This window comes from Monodelphis domestica, chromosome 4, assembly GCF_027887165.1.
Source record: "Monodelphis domestica isolate mMonDom1 chromosome 4, mMonDom1.pri, whole genome shotgun sequence".
Taxonomy (NCBI): domain Eukaryota; kingdom Metazoa; phylum Chordata; class Mammalia; order Didelphimorphia; family Didelphidae; genus Monodelphis; species Monodelphis domestica.
Window position 1 is genome coordinate 338,615,897 of NC_077230.1, and position 16,817 is coordinate 338,632,713.

General features: G+C 45.4%; 1 protein-coding gene across 1 annotated transcript in view; it reads left to right on the forward strand.

The window, feature by feature from the left end:
- The window catches only part of TENM4 (teneurin transmembrane protein 4), a 749,441-nt gene extending 741,859 nt beyond the window's left edge, over window positions 1-7,582 (forward strand). The window contains exon 28 of the mRNA XM_056826133.1: window positions 670-7,582. Within this exon, the coding sequence (XP_056682111.1) occupies window positions 670-1,428 (759 nt within the window). The 3' untranslated portion in view covers window positions 1,429-7,582. The remainder of the gene's footprint in view (window positions 1-669) is intronic.
- The last annotated feature ends 9,235 nt before the right edge of the window (window positions 7,583-16,817 follow it).

The window sequence follows — 16,817 nt, forward strand, 5'->3', positions numbered from 1 at the left end:
CTTCCCCTCTTCACAGGGGCCAATCACCGCTTTCAAATTGTCTAGCCCTGCTGGGGGGGGAGGGGGGGGAAGCAGTGTCTTGTGGGATCCACTTCTCATCCTCTGGAGGTGTAAACTCTTATCAAAATGATTCACAATTTCCTGACTGATTGAGTTGTTACCCACTTTAGCAAATGACCTGCAGAAACTCGTACCTAGTGTCTGGAAAGGTACTAAGTAGGGATTCTAAAAGAAAGTCTGATTTACACTTCACAGTTTGGTGAGGTACTAAGTAGGGGTACTTAAGTTAATGTTAACCAAGTGTTAACTCAAAATAGACAAAGAGAATAAAGAATTCCCTTTCACAATATAAAATGAATAGATATAATACAAATTATTTTGGGAGGGAAAGAACTAGCAATTGGATAGATCAGGAAAGGTTTCATGCAGAAGATAACCTAGAAAGCAGTAAGATAAAGATGAGAGTGTTAGGGTAGTGGGGCAGATGTCAAGGCAACTGATTTCATGAAAGAGAAGTGAATAGACAGGGAATTTTTCCCTAGTCACAATCCCCTGCTCTTAGTGAATGAATATACTACAAATATCCAGTTGTAGAATGAATGAATAAATTTACTATATTCCTTGTTTTCCATATTCTCATCAATTGTATTTCTTTATTTTTTCCCTCAGTCCATCCTTGGAGTGCAGTGTGAGGTGCAGAGGCAGCTAAAATCCTTCGTCACCCTGGAACGATTTGAGCAGATCTATGGTTCCAATGTTGTTGGCTGCCAACAAACCCAGGAAACCAAGAAATTTGCCTCCAGTGGGTCTATCTTTGGCAAGGGAGTAAAATTTGCCATGAAAGATGGCCGGGTGGCCACCGACATCATCAGCACAGCCAACGAAGATGGTCGGAGGATTGCCGCCATCTTGAACAATGCCCACTACCTAGAGAACTTGCATTTCACAATTGAGGGGGTAGACACACACTACTTTGTGAAACCGGGGCCCTCTGAGAGTGACCTGGCTATCTTGGGCCTCAATGGGGGGCGACGGACCTTGGAGAATGGGGTGAATGTCACGGTTTCCCAGATCAACACAATGCTCAATGGAAGGACTAGACGCTATACAGACATCCAGCTCCAGCACGGGGCGCTGTGTTTGAACACCCGCTATGGGACCACCCTGGATGAGGAGAAGGCTCGAGTGCTGGAGCTAGCCCGACAGAGGGCTGTGGGCCAGGCCTGGGTCCAAGAACAGCAGAGATTACGGGAAGGGGAGGAGGGCATCCGCTCCTGGACAGAGGGGGAGAAGCAGCAGATGCTAAGCACCGGGCGGGTGCAAGGCTATGACGGATACTTTGTCATCTCGGTGGAACAGTACCCAGAACTGGCTGACAGTGCCAGCAACATTCACTTCATGAGACAGAGTGAGATGGGCAGAAGGTGACAGAGAGGTTCTGAGCGTTAACTTCTTGCCAAAGACAGCTACTCTCTTGTGGCCACTTACCTGACTGTGTTGTACTCGGGAAATATGAAAAAAACAAACAAACAAAAAAATAGACAAAACAAAAAAAAACAGACAAAAACAAAAAAAAAGAAAAAAAGAAAAAAATTTTCTTAATGAGTGCAGAAAAGGAAAAAAAGAGATTGGTTGCACAGTAACTCATGCAACATCCTTTCTTTTTTAATTTGGCCTTCACACGTTTTTTGCAAAGAACAGAAGGTATTATTTTTTTCCCGTAGTGTGATCAAAGTGATTCCTGTCTCTTGTTCCTTTTTTTAATGTTGTGTTTTGGGGTCGTGTTTTCTTTTCTTTCTTTCTTTCTTTTTTTGTCTTTCTCCATTGGGAGGCATTTCCAGATGAGTGGGTCAGTGTCTTTTCCTTAGTACTTGGTCAGTCAGAAGTGAGCCCAGAGTGTGTGTGCTTCCTGGTCCCATCCCAGACCCAGGCTTCTGAAGACAAGAGGAGAAGGTGGGATGGGGAGAGAGCTAGAAGAAACCACACCCCAGTGCACTTACTTAAAGTTCCCAGGGGCCAAGGCTGGGTCCACTGGGTGGGGGGGAGCAGGGAGGGGGTCCTATGGAATCTCTGAATCCTTGGTAGGGCCCTAGTGCCTCCATGTGACCTCTGCCCAGTATTTTGTGCCTCTGGAGACTTAAAAACCAGCATGTCCCTTTGCTGGAGGCCAAGGAGACATTCATCCCCCTTCCCCAAGCTAGACCCAACTTTAAATGTTGAAACCAGATCTGTAAGACCACCACTTCCCCCCCTCCCCTATCCCACCCCCAATGGCAAATCTCGTTAAGCCTTTCTGCTCAGACAGGCTTCCCCTCTTGCTCCCCAGTCAGGGACAGAGCAGTAGCCCTCAGAAGACCCGAAGGCTCCGCTGTTGGCGAGTCGATCACCCTCTCTGGGCCCTGGAGATTAGACGGTGTCCTCCCCAAATCTCCTTCCAGCGCTACCGTCCTGGGAGTGTCAGAATCCTGGGAGTGAAAGGACCCGGGCTCCTCGTTTTTTGAGCTCTCTCATCGTGGCTGAATCCCTTCTCGTTCCGCTGTCCCCACAGCCAGAGCTGAGACTAGTTTTGGGTAGCTAGAGGAGCCTAGGGAGGCCCAAGCGAGGGAGGGCTGCATCCCCGTAAGGGCAGCCTCCGGCCACAAGCGGAGGACCTTGTCACAGAAGGAGCTTAATAAATGTTGACTGCAGTGAAATAATAGAGGTGGCAGTGGGGTTCAGAATCAGCCTTCCTTCTCCATGACCCCTGGGACTCTCCTAGGGAGGGTGGGGAGGAGGGTGCAGCCACAAAGGGATTGTCAGGACCCCCGGGTGCTGTTTCACAAGCAGAAAGGAAGGTGGCGAGGGATCCTGAGAGAAAGGGATGCAGGGAGGGAAAATGTTTTAGGAGTGGGAGGGGGGTGTCTTCATAAGCTGATGGAGGGAGTCCTGAGCCAGGCATGACATCAGCTGTCCCCAAAAGTTCACGAGCCCCTCAGAACTGAAGTCTGGCATGTGGCGGGCTTGCTAGGTAGCTAACAGTGAGTCGAGGAATGGGTCATGAAATCACTGATGCTGGGTTCCTGGAAATAACTCTGACTGGACGGGAGCCCTGAAGGCGATTTGCATAGTGGAAGCGACCTTGGATTTGGGGTCCAGGGACTCGGGTTCAAATCCTGTCCCACCTGCGGGACATTCAAATTGTTTCATGACTTTAGAGCCTCAGTTTCCTCCTTTGTAAAAGGATTGGCTGAAGGGGTGCTCAGTGTAGCCCAAGACCTCTTTCGGATCTAAATCTGATAGTCCCTTTTTTAAAAAAGAAAGACAGAAAGACCCCCTGCTGACACCCTTGCCTAATATGTCAACATGTTCTATACTGATGTGCTCCGGAAGCCACTTAGAGGGGAACCTCCCGTCCGCCATGAATCTGCCCTCACTGTCAGGGCTGCCCAGCAGGAAGAGGCACAAGTCTCCCCACGGACTCCTTTTCCCCCAAGAGATGTACTCTGGAGGGGCCATTTGGGGATGATCAGAGAGTAGGGCCAGCCTTAATCTGGGACCCTGGGGCAGCCCCAAGCTGGTGGGGATCCGGGAAGTGGATAGGCTGCAAAGAGCAGAGCTTCCCCTACTCCGTGTGTGTGTGTGTGTGTGTGTGTGTGTGTGTGTACGTGTGTTTGCGGCACGCTCATATTAAGCGTTTGCTGTCAGCAAAGAGTTCCTTTCCTTGTTCACACTCTTCATCGACATGGCCATCCATGTGTGAGGGGGGCAGGAACAGACGCTACCACCTTCTTTGGGGGGCTGGTTTATTGCAAAATGGGCCTTTTGTGGTAGCAAATGGGTTTCATTTACATTAAGTGTGGAAAATGGATTTCAAGTCTGAGCTATTCCCAGTGGAAACCTTGTTGGACTGATAAGCTCTCAGTACCTTTATAGCCTTACTCACGGAGTCTTCAGATTATTACACGAGCTAATGAAAGCAGGCCGGTCTCTCCATTTCCAAAAGCCTGTGCACCTTGTAGTCTGTGCAAGGCCAAGAACTAGGGGATGGTTCAAACCTGCCTGATGGACAAGGAATTTATTTGCCTTAGATTTTCAGGTGGGAGGGGCAGAGGGGGAGAGGTTGTGTTTACCTGGGTGCTCTTCAGGTTAAAGAAAAAAACAGAAATCACGCTACTGTGAAAATATACTTTGGGTCTGTGCGCTTATTTCACTGCCGCCTCCAATTCCAGAGCACTGCTGAATCCCATGACAGTCCTCCAGCCCCTTCTCCAGGGGATGGGTGCCAGCCAGCCGCGCCGGGAGACCTAGCTCTCTGCCTGGCCCTTTCTGCCGTCAGGCACGACAACATGGCACCAGGCGAAATGAGCTTTGAATGGGGAAGCCAAGAAAACGGGGTTCTAGTCCCAGCTCCGTCCCCAATTCTCTCTGGGATATTGGGATCTATCACTCCCTCTTTGGGGACCCCAAGTTCCTTCCTTTATAAAATGAGGGAGATGCACTACATCGCCTATCTCTGGGGTCCCTTCCAGCTCCGACGTTCTCCGGATTGTCCAGAAACATGCCAGATGTGCTAGTGCTTTTCTATGCCCTCCACTCTTATGGGTTTCAGCCTCTAAAACACCACTTAAGGGTGGCCATTGGTAGCTCTAATGGGATGCATGTTGGCCTATTAGCCCTCAGGAAGGAGGAACTGTTAGGACTGCCCATTGTGAGCTGCAGAGACACCAAAGTGACTAAGGCAAGGGGTTCTGCCGCTGATACCCCATTGGCAAAAACCTAATTTTGAAATCACTGGGGAAATCTTTGCATTAAGGGATTAGCCCTCTTGTAGACTACCTAATGAAAGAGAAAGTCTTGGTGCAAGAGGGTAGAACTAAGACACCCAAAGAGGGCCAGGACATTAGAGGAAGGCAGATTTCTCCTCAGTAAAAAAGGAAGAAAGGTCTAACATTTCATGATTAGAATTACAAATTAGAATCGTGAATTTCTTGTAAAAGAAGAAATCAGTTTGATGCTCCAAGTCTAAAATAAAGACACCATGAAGTGGGCTCCTTCCTTGGGCAGTGAGCTCCCCTTCTCTTAATTAATTCTTTTTAACTAATTAATTAATGAGGATCATTAAACTAAGGCTGGATGACCTCTTGTTAAGGAGTGACTCCTATTCTGTTAGAGGTTGGACTAGATGGCCTCCCCCCTCCACCAATCCCAAGTCTGTTCTCCTGGGTTTTTGTCACTTGTGATATTGGTATACATGAAGGGATAACCAGCTGCCCTAAATGGAAAGGGGAGGAATTTATAACGTGAGAGTGGGGTGCGGTGAGAGGCCTGAGGTGGTCTTGCCCACCCCACCTCCATCTTCCAAGATAGCCAGGATTTTCCCATGGGCCCACGCTGCCAATTATCACTAGAAAAGCCACTTGCCGGCGCCCTGCCCTTTTGGGTTCATCCTTATTGCACAACCAGCCAGGTTTTATATGTAGCCTACAAGCTTGGAAAAGAATCATTCTTCAGGCCGACCTAAAAGTCCTCTCCATTGACTTGAGCCATGACCTGGGCTTTGTAAGGACGGAGCTCAGTCCAAAGTTAAATAAATGCCATCGGAACTTTCACAAAGTCCTTTGGGTCATGAGTCCTCAGCACTGGAGGTCTTCCAAGTGGAAGCCAGATAGAACCCTGGGGATGGGGTGCCACAGGGAAGGCTCCTGTTCTGGGGGTTGGGCTGGATAGGCTGAGGGCCCTCCCCAGAGTCTGTGATGCCAGAGGCCCGTCCTAGAAGGAAGCGCCTTCTTTGGCCGGCCCTTGCTCTTGGATATTTGGATTAAATGGATGCCTGCCCAGAGAGGGGAGTTACCCGCAGACTGAATCCTCCATCTTGCATCCCCACACACAGCTATACACGCCCCTCACCCTGGACCTTGGGCAGGACCTTGCCACAAAGCTGTTCTCATTGAACAAGACCGCTTTTCCCCCCACGCCTTTTTAGCCACCAGAGATGCCGTGTGTCTTCCCCACAACCCAGAGGAGAACTGTAGAGGCTGGGAAGGTGGCTTAGCCATCTAACTTCTCTCGAGCAGCCCGACTGTCAGATAGGAGCCCTGTCACTCCTCTCAAAGAGGCTGGCTGAGGCTAGACCCCCAGAAGCTGCCAAGAGACCTGATGTTCCATTTCTGCCTTAAGGCTCCATTGTGTGAAGCTACCCTTGAGAAAGGGGGTGCTGCTGAGAATCAAACAGATGGCTGTTCCATGGAGGGGGTCGTAGGCAAAGGGGAGGAGGGGGGAGGAATGGGTTTGATCTCTCATGGACACAAGGATTGATCAAAAATCTATATTAAAAAAAAAGAATAAAGGATCTTTTCCATTGTGACTTGTAAGTGTCACCCTGATCGATTGCAGAGAGATCCATTCTACAAAGACAAGGCACTCCACACGGAATTTTAGAATTTGATTTTACCATCTCCAGCAAGGGCGCATCATATTTGCAGCAGTCTCTTTGACTTCAGCCAGTGTAGAACTGAAACTTGGGCACAGGGCTCCACTGCCTGAAGGCAGCCTCGGAGGAATAAATACTCAGTACACAGTAAGGTCCCTGGTTCTGCTTGGGGGGGCAGGGGGGCAGAGAACCTGGTTTTGGGGGGCCAGCTTGTCCGCTGCTTGCCAGAGGCAGAACTGTACATTTGTCAGGTCTGGGCAGGGGCAGATATCTCAGTCCGGTTGGTCTCCAATCTACAGGACAGCAGCTGGCCCCTTGTTGCAGAGCCCAGGGTTTAAAAGAGACATGTCTGACCTTTTCTGGGGGTTATTCCTATCCTCCTGGGGAGAGAAAGATCTTTATTTGGGGTGTACGATTCACAATTAAGTCTACCTACTTGTCCCATTGGCCTAAACATCTCATAGGAGAGGGGACTTCCCCTTTGAAACCAGCTTTGTTTATAAGAGGCCAAGGGGTACATGAGTAGACGAGGGTCTGGTGAGGTTGCCAGATCCATTCCTCAATGGTAAATCAAGGAAGATAAGTTTAATGGGACGCAAGATGGGAGCGAAGGGTTAGAAATGGCTTTTCTTGCCCCAGTGGTGAGCCCTGCAGCTGCCCAGCTACTCTCAAGAAAGCGTATCCGGACACCTCCCCAGGGCCTCCAGGACACATCCCGGGGGGACACCAGATGGACCACAGGAAAACTGAGCTCACAGCAGCTCGGACTTCAAAAGGAGGCACAGGTGGAGGACTACGGCCCCTTCCCGAGAAACCAAAACGTGGAATCCCCTTTTCCAACCTGGCCTACTAATTTTGCGTGAGAACTTCTGAACCTGCAGCTTGGATGAAAGAAACTTTGGGTCAAAGCTGCCTTGTGAAAACCCACACTGGAGACCCCAGCATTGCTGCGTGTAATAGTTTTCCTGAAGTCTGGAACTAATTTTGAGAAATTTTTTTTTCTCGACACCTTGTGTTTCTAACACTGTATTCTTGACTGTGTAAATACCGAGCAAGGCTGTAAATAAATGCAGATGTAGATACCTTCTAGAAAAATGAAAACAACAAAAACAAAAAACAGAAGTGATCCTGTGTAGCCTTCGGTGACAAATAAAAGAATATTTTGTGTTTAAAGGTTTTCAGGGGCTTTTTTTCTTGGGAGAAATAAGTGTCCTCCACTCGTCTGTCTCAGTAGCTAGAAAATCATCACAAGTGTTGGGAGTTCATGGGTTGGAGATGCAAGATAAGCTGATCTTCTTCCAGCTTTGAATCCCTTGAAAACATGGCGGTCACTGGCTAAGACTGGCCTCCTCCATCCCCTAGTAATTAATTGACTGCCTGTCAGAACAGGTTGACTCATTCCTGAGCCATGAGGCCTAGAAGCCTTTATAAGAGCCACCAAGGCCCCAATGCTATCTTCACAACCGATGAGATGATGCAGGCAAAAGAAGACATATTTTAATTAACTTAGAGATCTCCTAGACATGATCAGGCTTCCTATTTGACTTGTCCTTCCCCGCTCACCACCGTGATTCTGTCTGCCTTTCAAAGTAAGTACTAGGGCCTGTCATGCTTTGATGAAATAATCATCTGCCTACAAGATATGATAAAAGACACAAGAAAGAAAAATAACCCTTAACACAGCACTTTGAGTTTGCAAAGAACTGTACATGTTATCTCATTTGATCTTTGCAATAGCCCTGCAAGGTAGATGCTATTATATTTCCCATTTTACAGATAAGGAAACTGAGGCTGAGCGAGGAAGTGAGACTAGATTTGAACTCCTATCTTTCTGACTCCAAGTCCAGTGTTCTTGCCCACTAAACTGATCAAAGAACCACTGAACCGTGGCTTCAGTTCATTGGGCTAAAAACCTTCTGGTGAAGACTCCATTATTAGATTGCAAGTATGTTAAATGGGAGCACATGAACCCATTAACCCCTTTTCACTCAGAACAGATTTATGGAGATTATTACCCAGCTGTCTCCTGAGAGTCATAGGACAGAAATTTTTTAATTATTATTATTTTTTAATTATTTTAATTTATTTTTTATATTTTATTATTATATATCATATATTATATAATTATACATGAGGGACTTGGGGGAAGTCTGGAACACAGGATTTGGGTTTGGGACTGGTTGAGGGAGAATTCTGGCAGCTTTAAGAACAGCACAAGGATGCTCCAGAAAGTAGCTGACAGGAGGGGGTAAACAAAGCACTTATTCACTTAATCCCTCATGTTTACACAGTGCATTTTTTTTTACCCTTACCCAGTCTTAGAATCAATACTAAGGATCAGTCCCAAGGCACAATAGCAATAAGGTCCAGGCAATGGGGGTTAAGTGGCTAGCCCAGGGTCACAAAGGTAGGAAGTATCTGAATTCAGATTTGAACCCAGAACCTCCAGTCTCCAGGCCTGGCTTTCCATCCACAGAGCCACTTGGCTGCCCCTTATATGGTGCTTTAATATTTATAAAACTCTTTGGCATCATTCAAGGATCTATTAAGCACTTGCCTGTGGTCTGATCAGTCAGTTAGACTTCTAACACTGCACATTGACCCTGACATAGTGATATCATTTTGGTCCTCTCTGAGTAGTATGAAGGACAGCCAGCAACCAACCCACATATTAAACACTTACTGGTGCTAGACAATGGAGATACAAAGACCGAACTTAACAGACCGTGATTTCAGAGTACAATCTACATTTCTGTAGCTTGCCTCATAACCATCACTTGAGGGGAGGAGCTCAAGCTATTGTCCACTTTTACAGATAGGAATTCTGAGACCCAGAGAATTTGTGACTTGCCATCATCACATACGTGGGGCAAATATCAAAGCAGGTGTCCATTCTATTTCCCACTCCATCCATACTCGCTGACTCTCAACAATCCAAAGACGCATTGTTTGACCTTGTGCTGACTTATAGGACCATTGTCTCACCTGAGCCTGAGCCACACCAAGGCACCATCCACATTTCAGGCTGAGAGATGATTTGACTGGCCACGTTTGTACCGTAAAAGGCAGAATCACAGATTTTGAGAGTTGGAGGGGACCTCAGCAGCCATCTCTCTAACCCCATCCATACCCAAAAATAGAATGCTCAGGACCACCCAAAGCGGGTACCCAGCCTTTGCTTGAAGACATTCAGGGAGGAGGAGCCCACTGCTTCCTGAGGCAACCCATTCTACTACTAGATAGCCTTGATTGTTGGGAATTTCTTCCACAAGAAAGCTGAAAATTTTCTCTTTGAAATTCCCATCCATTGTTCCTAGTTCTGCCCTCTCAGGCTGATCAGAACAAGTCTAACCCCACTTCTACCTGACAGCCCTTCAAATCCCTAAAAATATCTATTGTATCCGCCCTGCGTCTTCTCTGTTCCTGACTGTTTCTTCATTAGAGCCTCATATGGTGTGGATCTTTACTGCTTATCAGTGTAAGGACCAAGACGTATAGAGCAAATTGAAACAGATTCTTCTGGGACCTTGACCCCACTGGACCTCAGGTTCCTCCTCTGTAAAATGTCTAAGGTCCATTCTAGCCCAAAGTATTTCATTCCTAAGGCTCCTTCCAGCTCTGACATTCAATGAGCTAAGATCCCTTCCAGTGCTGACATCTTGTGAGGTAAGAGCCCTTCCATCTAGAATCTTCCCTGTCATTAAATGTGGTAGGAGACTCCCAGTTTCTTTCCAAGAGAGCACACAGGAGAAAGAACATCAAGGAAGTATGGGTCCATATGGAAAAGATATTCCTAGCATCCACCAGATCACACCAGGGGAGAAACCAACTATGTCACCCAAAAGGAAAGGCAGTCCTTTGAATATATGTGTAATTAGAATCTATTACCCTAGAAACTACAACCCCCAGCAAAACTACAATTCCCAGAACCCCACTCACTTCCTGTCATTAGGTGCTGATGTAAACAGGATATAAATTGGGTGGAGTTCCATCTCAGGCCCTCTTGCCTTCCTGTCATAGCTTTGGTGGAGCGGGGATTTTTGAGCAGGTAGAAAACTTAGTCATGTGGTTTGATTTTGTAAGATAATAAACTTTATAAAAATAATACTTTAAGGGGGCAGCTGGGTGGCTCAGTGGATGGAGAACCAGGCCTAGAGACAGGAAGTCCTAGGTTCAAATCTGGTCTCAGACACTCTCTAGCTGTGTGACCCTGGGGAAGTCATTTAACCCCCATTGCCTAGCCCTTACCATTCTTCTGCCTTAAAACCGATACACAGTATTGATTCCAAGATGGAAGGCAAGGGTTTTTAAAAAATAATAAGACTTTAAGTATTGGATATTAATTTAACTCTTCCATATAGCATCCCACATCATAAAGCCAGACTTCCTGGGAGATGGGCTCCACTTGACTTCAGAGAGAGCTGCTGGGCCAAAGACAATGAGCCCATTAAAGGTTTGAATGTTCCAAGCCAGAGAACCCCATTAGCAGAAGCTATTCTTAAGAGTTCACATGAAACTCTTATGTAAAATTCAAGGAACACTCTGGGAGGCATATTGAAATATAAGGGAAAATATAGTCCATCCTAGTTAATAATTACTTATGTTTTGATCAGCCTACAAATTATTCACAATGCTTGTGAGGTAGGAAGCCTCATCCCATTGGTTACAAATTCTTTAGACTCTAGAACTTCTTACTATCTCGCCATATATCTAAGTTTTCTAACTCTATCCCCAACACAGCACAGTGCTTTGCACAATTTTGTTGTCGTTCAGTTGTTCAGTCATGTCTGACTCTTTGTGACTCCATGGACCTCCAGGTCTTTCTTTACTCCACTCTCTCCCAAAGGCATCCAAACTCATGTGCATTCTTTCCATGGTGCTCTCTATCCATCTCAACCCCTGCTGTCCCCCTCTCCTTTTTGCCTTCCATCCTTCCCAACATCAGGGTCTCTCTCAATGAGTCCTGCCTTCTCCTGGTGCGACCAAAGTACTTCAGTTTTAGTTTATGTATTTCCAGTGAACTGTCTGAGTTAATTCCATTTTTTAAACTCATCTTCCATCTTAGAATCAATACTGTGTATTGGTTCTAAGGCAAAAGAGTGGTAAGAGCGGGCACTGGGTGGTTAAATGAATTGCCAGGGGTCACACACAAACACACACACAAACACACACACACACACACACACACATTCACGCATGCATGCATACACAAGAAATGTCTGAGGCCAGATTTTAATCTAGGACCTCCCATCTTTAGGCCTGACTGAGTCATCTAACTTCCTCTTGAATTAATTTCTTTACGTATTGACTATTAAGTATTCATTTCTTGAAGTATTGACTGATATGATCTCCTTCCTGTCCAACGGACTCTCAAAAGTCTTCTCCAATCATAAGCTTTTTTTTTAAACCTCCTGTCTCCAGGCCTGATGTTCTTTCTACTTTGCTATCTCATTGCTCCTATAGTAATCTCTTAACATGCTTTATGCATCATTTCATTCATTCATTTATTCATTCATTCCATCTCCTTCCCCTCAAAAAACCCTGTTTCTTTCTGGAAGGCATCATATCCCTAGTGTCTTCTTCTGGTACTCTCTGATGCTGGTTTGTCCTCTCATGCCTTCTCATACATTGGTCCAGGAGAACAAGTTGGTAAAGTACATCGTTTATTACCTCCCCCTGCCACATGTAGGCCTTCCCTCTGCCACCATCAGTCAGCAACTTTTCCTCCTCTGAGGTTGATGCGTCACTCAGTTCAGCTTCCAGGTCCCCCTCCCTTGTTTCTCAAAAAGTTCAGTACCCGGTTCATAGTGTTCCTCTTCACCTCAACCACCGCTCTAATACTGGAGGCCCACAATTGACTTCCTTTAACCGGCTCTGACGTCTCAGTTCATTAAATTCCCAACTCCCATAAGCCATGTCTCTAATTCAGTTATCCATAGGGTTAGTCATGCCAGAGACCTTAATATCTCTGCAATTTTGAACTCTGAAATTTCTTTCACCTAAACAGAATTTCCTGCCCTTTCCTCTCTTCCTTGATCTAACTTCTCCTAAATGCCTATTTTGTCTTCCCTAGAAACTCCAGTTCTTCTGTCTCACCCTATTTGCCCTGCTCTGGCCATCCCTTTCTCCCTTCACATTTCCAGCCCTATGGTTAACTTGTTCAAATATACATTGTTCTTCACCTTTAATTCCATCTCTCTCTGGACCTAACACCATTCATCCCCTGCCAAACCTCAAAACTAAATCACTGAGGCCGTTCTCCTATATGGGGCATGGATTCCATTTTCAATTTCCACCTCGCAGAATCCTGGGCTTCCTTCAACACTCAAATAAGGTGCCAGTTCCCCCACGGAGCCTTCTTTCACTCAACAACCTCCCTCCCCAGTTAACAATGCTTTCTCTTCTTCAAATTACCTTAAGACCTCAGCAACAGGCTAAGGCTGCTGTCTAAGTATCAAATTAGTTCAAAAGAAGTTCACTGCTCACAGGCTGACCATTATTTGATGAATCCTTTGGTCAAATGAAACAAAATTTTATAGCCCAAGATAGAGGGTGAACAATGGGCAAGTGACAGTGGGCTAAAGCTGGCTGCATCAAGCCCGTCACACCAAACCTCAGAATATTACTGGAATTCCCCAATGAAATGCATGATAATTCACAAGAGATTAGCCCAACAATCCTTACAGGAGAAACTAAACAGATGAAAAATTCCTGTCGTCCAGACTATGACTCTTCCGGATGGCCAGAACATTGAATAAGTTCACTATATCTAAAACATACCCTGTAAGATTGACAAATTGCCCCCAAAACTGAATATAAAGAAGAAAACAGAATGGATGGCATTTGGAAATTGGGCAAGGTTTTCCATGGTCCCAAGCTACTCCTTGCCATGCACATGCATATGCACAAACACAAAAAAATACACACATCATTTTAACACAGTTGCCCTCAAAATAACAGTGATGGCTATATCTTGGTACACTATTGTCTCTGAGTAATCAAAGCTGCAGGAACCAAAGGGCAATGGAGAGGCATGTGTGATTGATACCAGGAGGTCACAGTATATTTCCAAAGATGACCACCATGCAAGATATTATGCGGGATATTAACAAGGAAAGTCTGATAAGGAAGAGTTGAGTTGGTCATGTACCAAAAGATTATAACCAGGGGCAGCTAAGTAGCACAGTGGATAGAGCACCAAGCCTGGAGTTGGGTTCAAACTTGGCCTCAGATACTTCCTAGCCGGGTGATCTTGGGCAAGTCATTTAACCTGCATTAGCCTCCATTTCCTTCTGTGTAAAATAAGAAGATTGGAGTCAATGGCCTCCAAAGACCCTTCTAACTCTTAATCTATGATCTACTCATTATTAAATGCCAGCTATGGGTGGCTCAGTGGCTTGAGAGCCAGATCCAGAGATGGGAGGTCCTGAGTTCAAATCTGACCTCAGACCCTTCCTAGCTGTGTGACCCTAGGCAAGTCACTTAATCCCCATTGCCTAGCCCTTATCATTCTTCTACCACCACACAATATTATGTCTTGATTCCAAGACAGAAGGTAAGGGTTTAAAAAAAATGCCAGCTATGTGCCAGGCCCTGTGCTAGATGGTTAGGTTACATAGTCAAAAATGAAATTATTCTGCCCTTAAAGAACAAGGATTATTTTGTGGTTTGGACAGTGGATGGAACTGGGGAAATACTTGAGACAGGGCGACCAAGCAGCAGGCTATTACAGTTGTCCAGATGTGGAGTAATGAGGGCCTGTGCCAAGGTCATTGCTTTGACAGAGAAAAAGAGAAGACGAACAAGAGATGCTATAGAAATGGGATCATTGGAATCTGATCACTGATTAGATATTGCAGGTGGAGTGAGTGAGGAATCAACAAACCTGAGTTGTGGACCTGGGTGATTGGGATGATGGTGGTACCCTTGACAGTAGGAGGAACCCTAAGAAGAAAAGAGAGTTTGGGAGGGAAAGTAATGGGTTCAGTTTGGAGCATGTTGAGTCTAAGATACCCATGACTCATTGAATTTGAAATGTCTAGAATGCAGTTAGAAAGTTGAGACTAGAGGTCAGAGAGAGGTTAGGGCTGGACAAGTAGATCTAAGAGTTGAAAACTCTGCATTAACAAATGTAATAGACTTCTCTACTAACAGCAATGCAATGACCCTGGACAATTCTGAGGGACTTATGAGAAAGAGCACTATCCACACCCAGAGAAAGAACTGTGGGAGTAGAAACACAGAAGAAAAACAACTGCTTGATCACATGGGTCGAGGGGGATATGATTAGCGATGTAGACTCTAAACAATCACCCTAGTGCAAATATTAATAATATAGAAATAGGTCTTGATCAATGACACATGTAAAACCCAGCGGAATTAAACGTCGGCTACAAGGGAGGGGGGGATGAGGGGAAGGCAAGAACATGAATCATGGAATCATGGAAAAATATTCTAAATTAACTAATTAAATAAAAATGTTCAGTTCGTTAAAAAAAAAAAGAAAGACAAAGAAAACTGAATTGAAATGATCATTGAAATCATGGAAACAGATGGGATCAGTAAGTAAAACAATGTGGAAAGAGAAGAGAAAAATAGAGTCCTGGAAGGTCTCCAAGGTAAGCTTGAGTGATGGGAAATGAGTAAATTGAGGAATTGGGAGGGGAGGGTATTTGAGAGAATATCAGGATGTGTTGATATCCCCTAGCGTGAGGGAAAGCCCTGAGATGGAGAGAAAGACTCTGAGCCAGATGTTGAAGAAGAAAAGGCAATGTCCTAGAGGTCAATAGACCACAACCATCACAATCTTGATTGGGTGATAAATATGGATTGAATTAAACTTTCAGGTGGAGAGGCTACTGGGTGTAAGTGGAAGGGGGAGAACCTAGAAGTGACAATGAGAAACAAGGAACAATCCAATTCCCCCTACCCCAACAAACAGCGAGTGAATGAGTAAAAGCAAAACCAGTGTTGGAGAGGGCAGCCAAGGAAGCTGGATCCTCAGAAGGGAACCAGGTCTGAGCAAATGCAAGAATCCAGAGGGATGCTTCAAGAAAGGAGAAGGTTGAAGGGCAAATCTAATTTGTTGCTAATTATAGAGAGCACAGTGGAAGCATTGGGCAGCTTTAGGATGGGAGGTTGGATGGAAAAGGATGGAATTAAGGCAGTGGTCAGTGGAGAGTAGGAACAGAGCTGGAACAATGGTAACAAGGGCTTCCAAATTGTTGGCATGGGGCTGGGAGGAGGATGTGGAAGTATGTTGATCTTTGAGGAATGAGTTCAGGTAGGTTATCATTCTCCACAAGAATTTGGCCTTGGGTAGAATTGTCCCAGAATATCAGGTGTGTGTGTGTGTGTGTGTGTGTGTGTGTGTGTGTGTGTGTGTGTGTGTGTGTGTAAGGGAAATATCCCTATACAGACCCCAGAGTCATCCACATAGAGGAAGATAATTAAATCCACGATGAGGTCACCAAGAGAGAGAATGTAGAGAGGAAGACTCAAAACAGAACCTTAGGGAGCACCCAGAGTTAGGGGGCAGATTATGCTTGATCATTTGGTGAAAGAGGCTAAGAAGGAACAGTCCAACTGATAGAAAGATCAAGCGAAAGCTGTGTCCTGAAAACCCAGAGCAAAGATTATCCAGAGGAAAAGGTGCTCAATAGTGTCAAGTAGAGCAGAGAGCTCAGGAAGGATGAGTGCTGAGAAAAGGCCACTGGATTTGGCAATTAAGAGATCACTGTAACTTTGGAGAAAGCGATTTTTGTTGAATGGTGAGGTCAGAAGTCACATTACAAAGAGCTGAAAAGCAAGAGGAGAGGACATGGAGGCAAAATGTCTAGAAAGCTTTTTCTAGGAATTAGGTTGTGAAAGAGAGTGAAGCTATGAAATGACAATCTGATGGGATGGTAGAGTCCAGTGAGAGTTTTTGAAGAATGAAGATTAGATTTATTTGTAAATAACTGGGAAAAAGCCAGTAAAGAGGAACAGATTTGTTTACATGTAGAATATAAGCTTCTAAAAGGAAGGGATAGAGGGGAACAGGGGGTGGCCCAATGGACTGGGAGTCAGAACTAGAGTCAGAAGGTCCTGGGTTCAAATAAGACCTCAGACATCTCCTAGCTGTGTGACCTTGGGTAAGTCACTTAACCCCCATTGCCTAGTCCTTACTGCTCTTCTGCCTTGGAACCAAAGCACAATATTAATTATAAGAGGAAGGTAAGGGTTTTAAATAAATAAATTTATTAATTCATAAACAAATAAATAAAAGGAAGGGATTGGGAAGAAAGGTGCACGATCATGTGCTTATGCTTTATAAAAGTCTTTCTGGGGGGAGGTACTAGATGGGTCAGTGGATTGAGAGTCAGGCATAGAGACAGGAGGTCTTGGGTTCAAAGCTGGTCTCAAATGC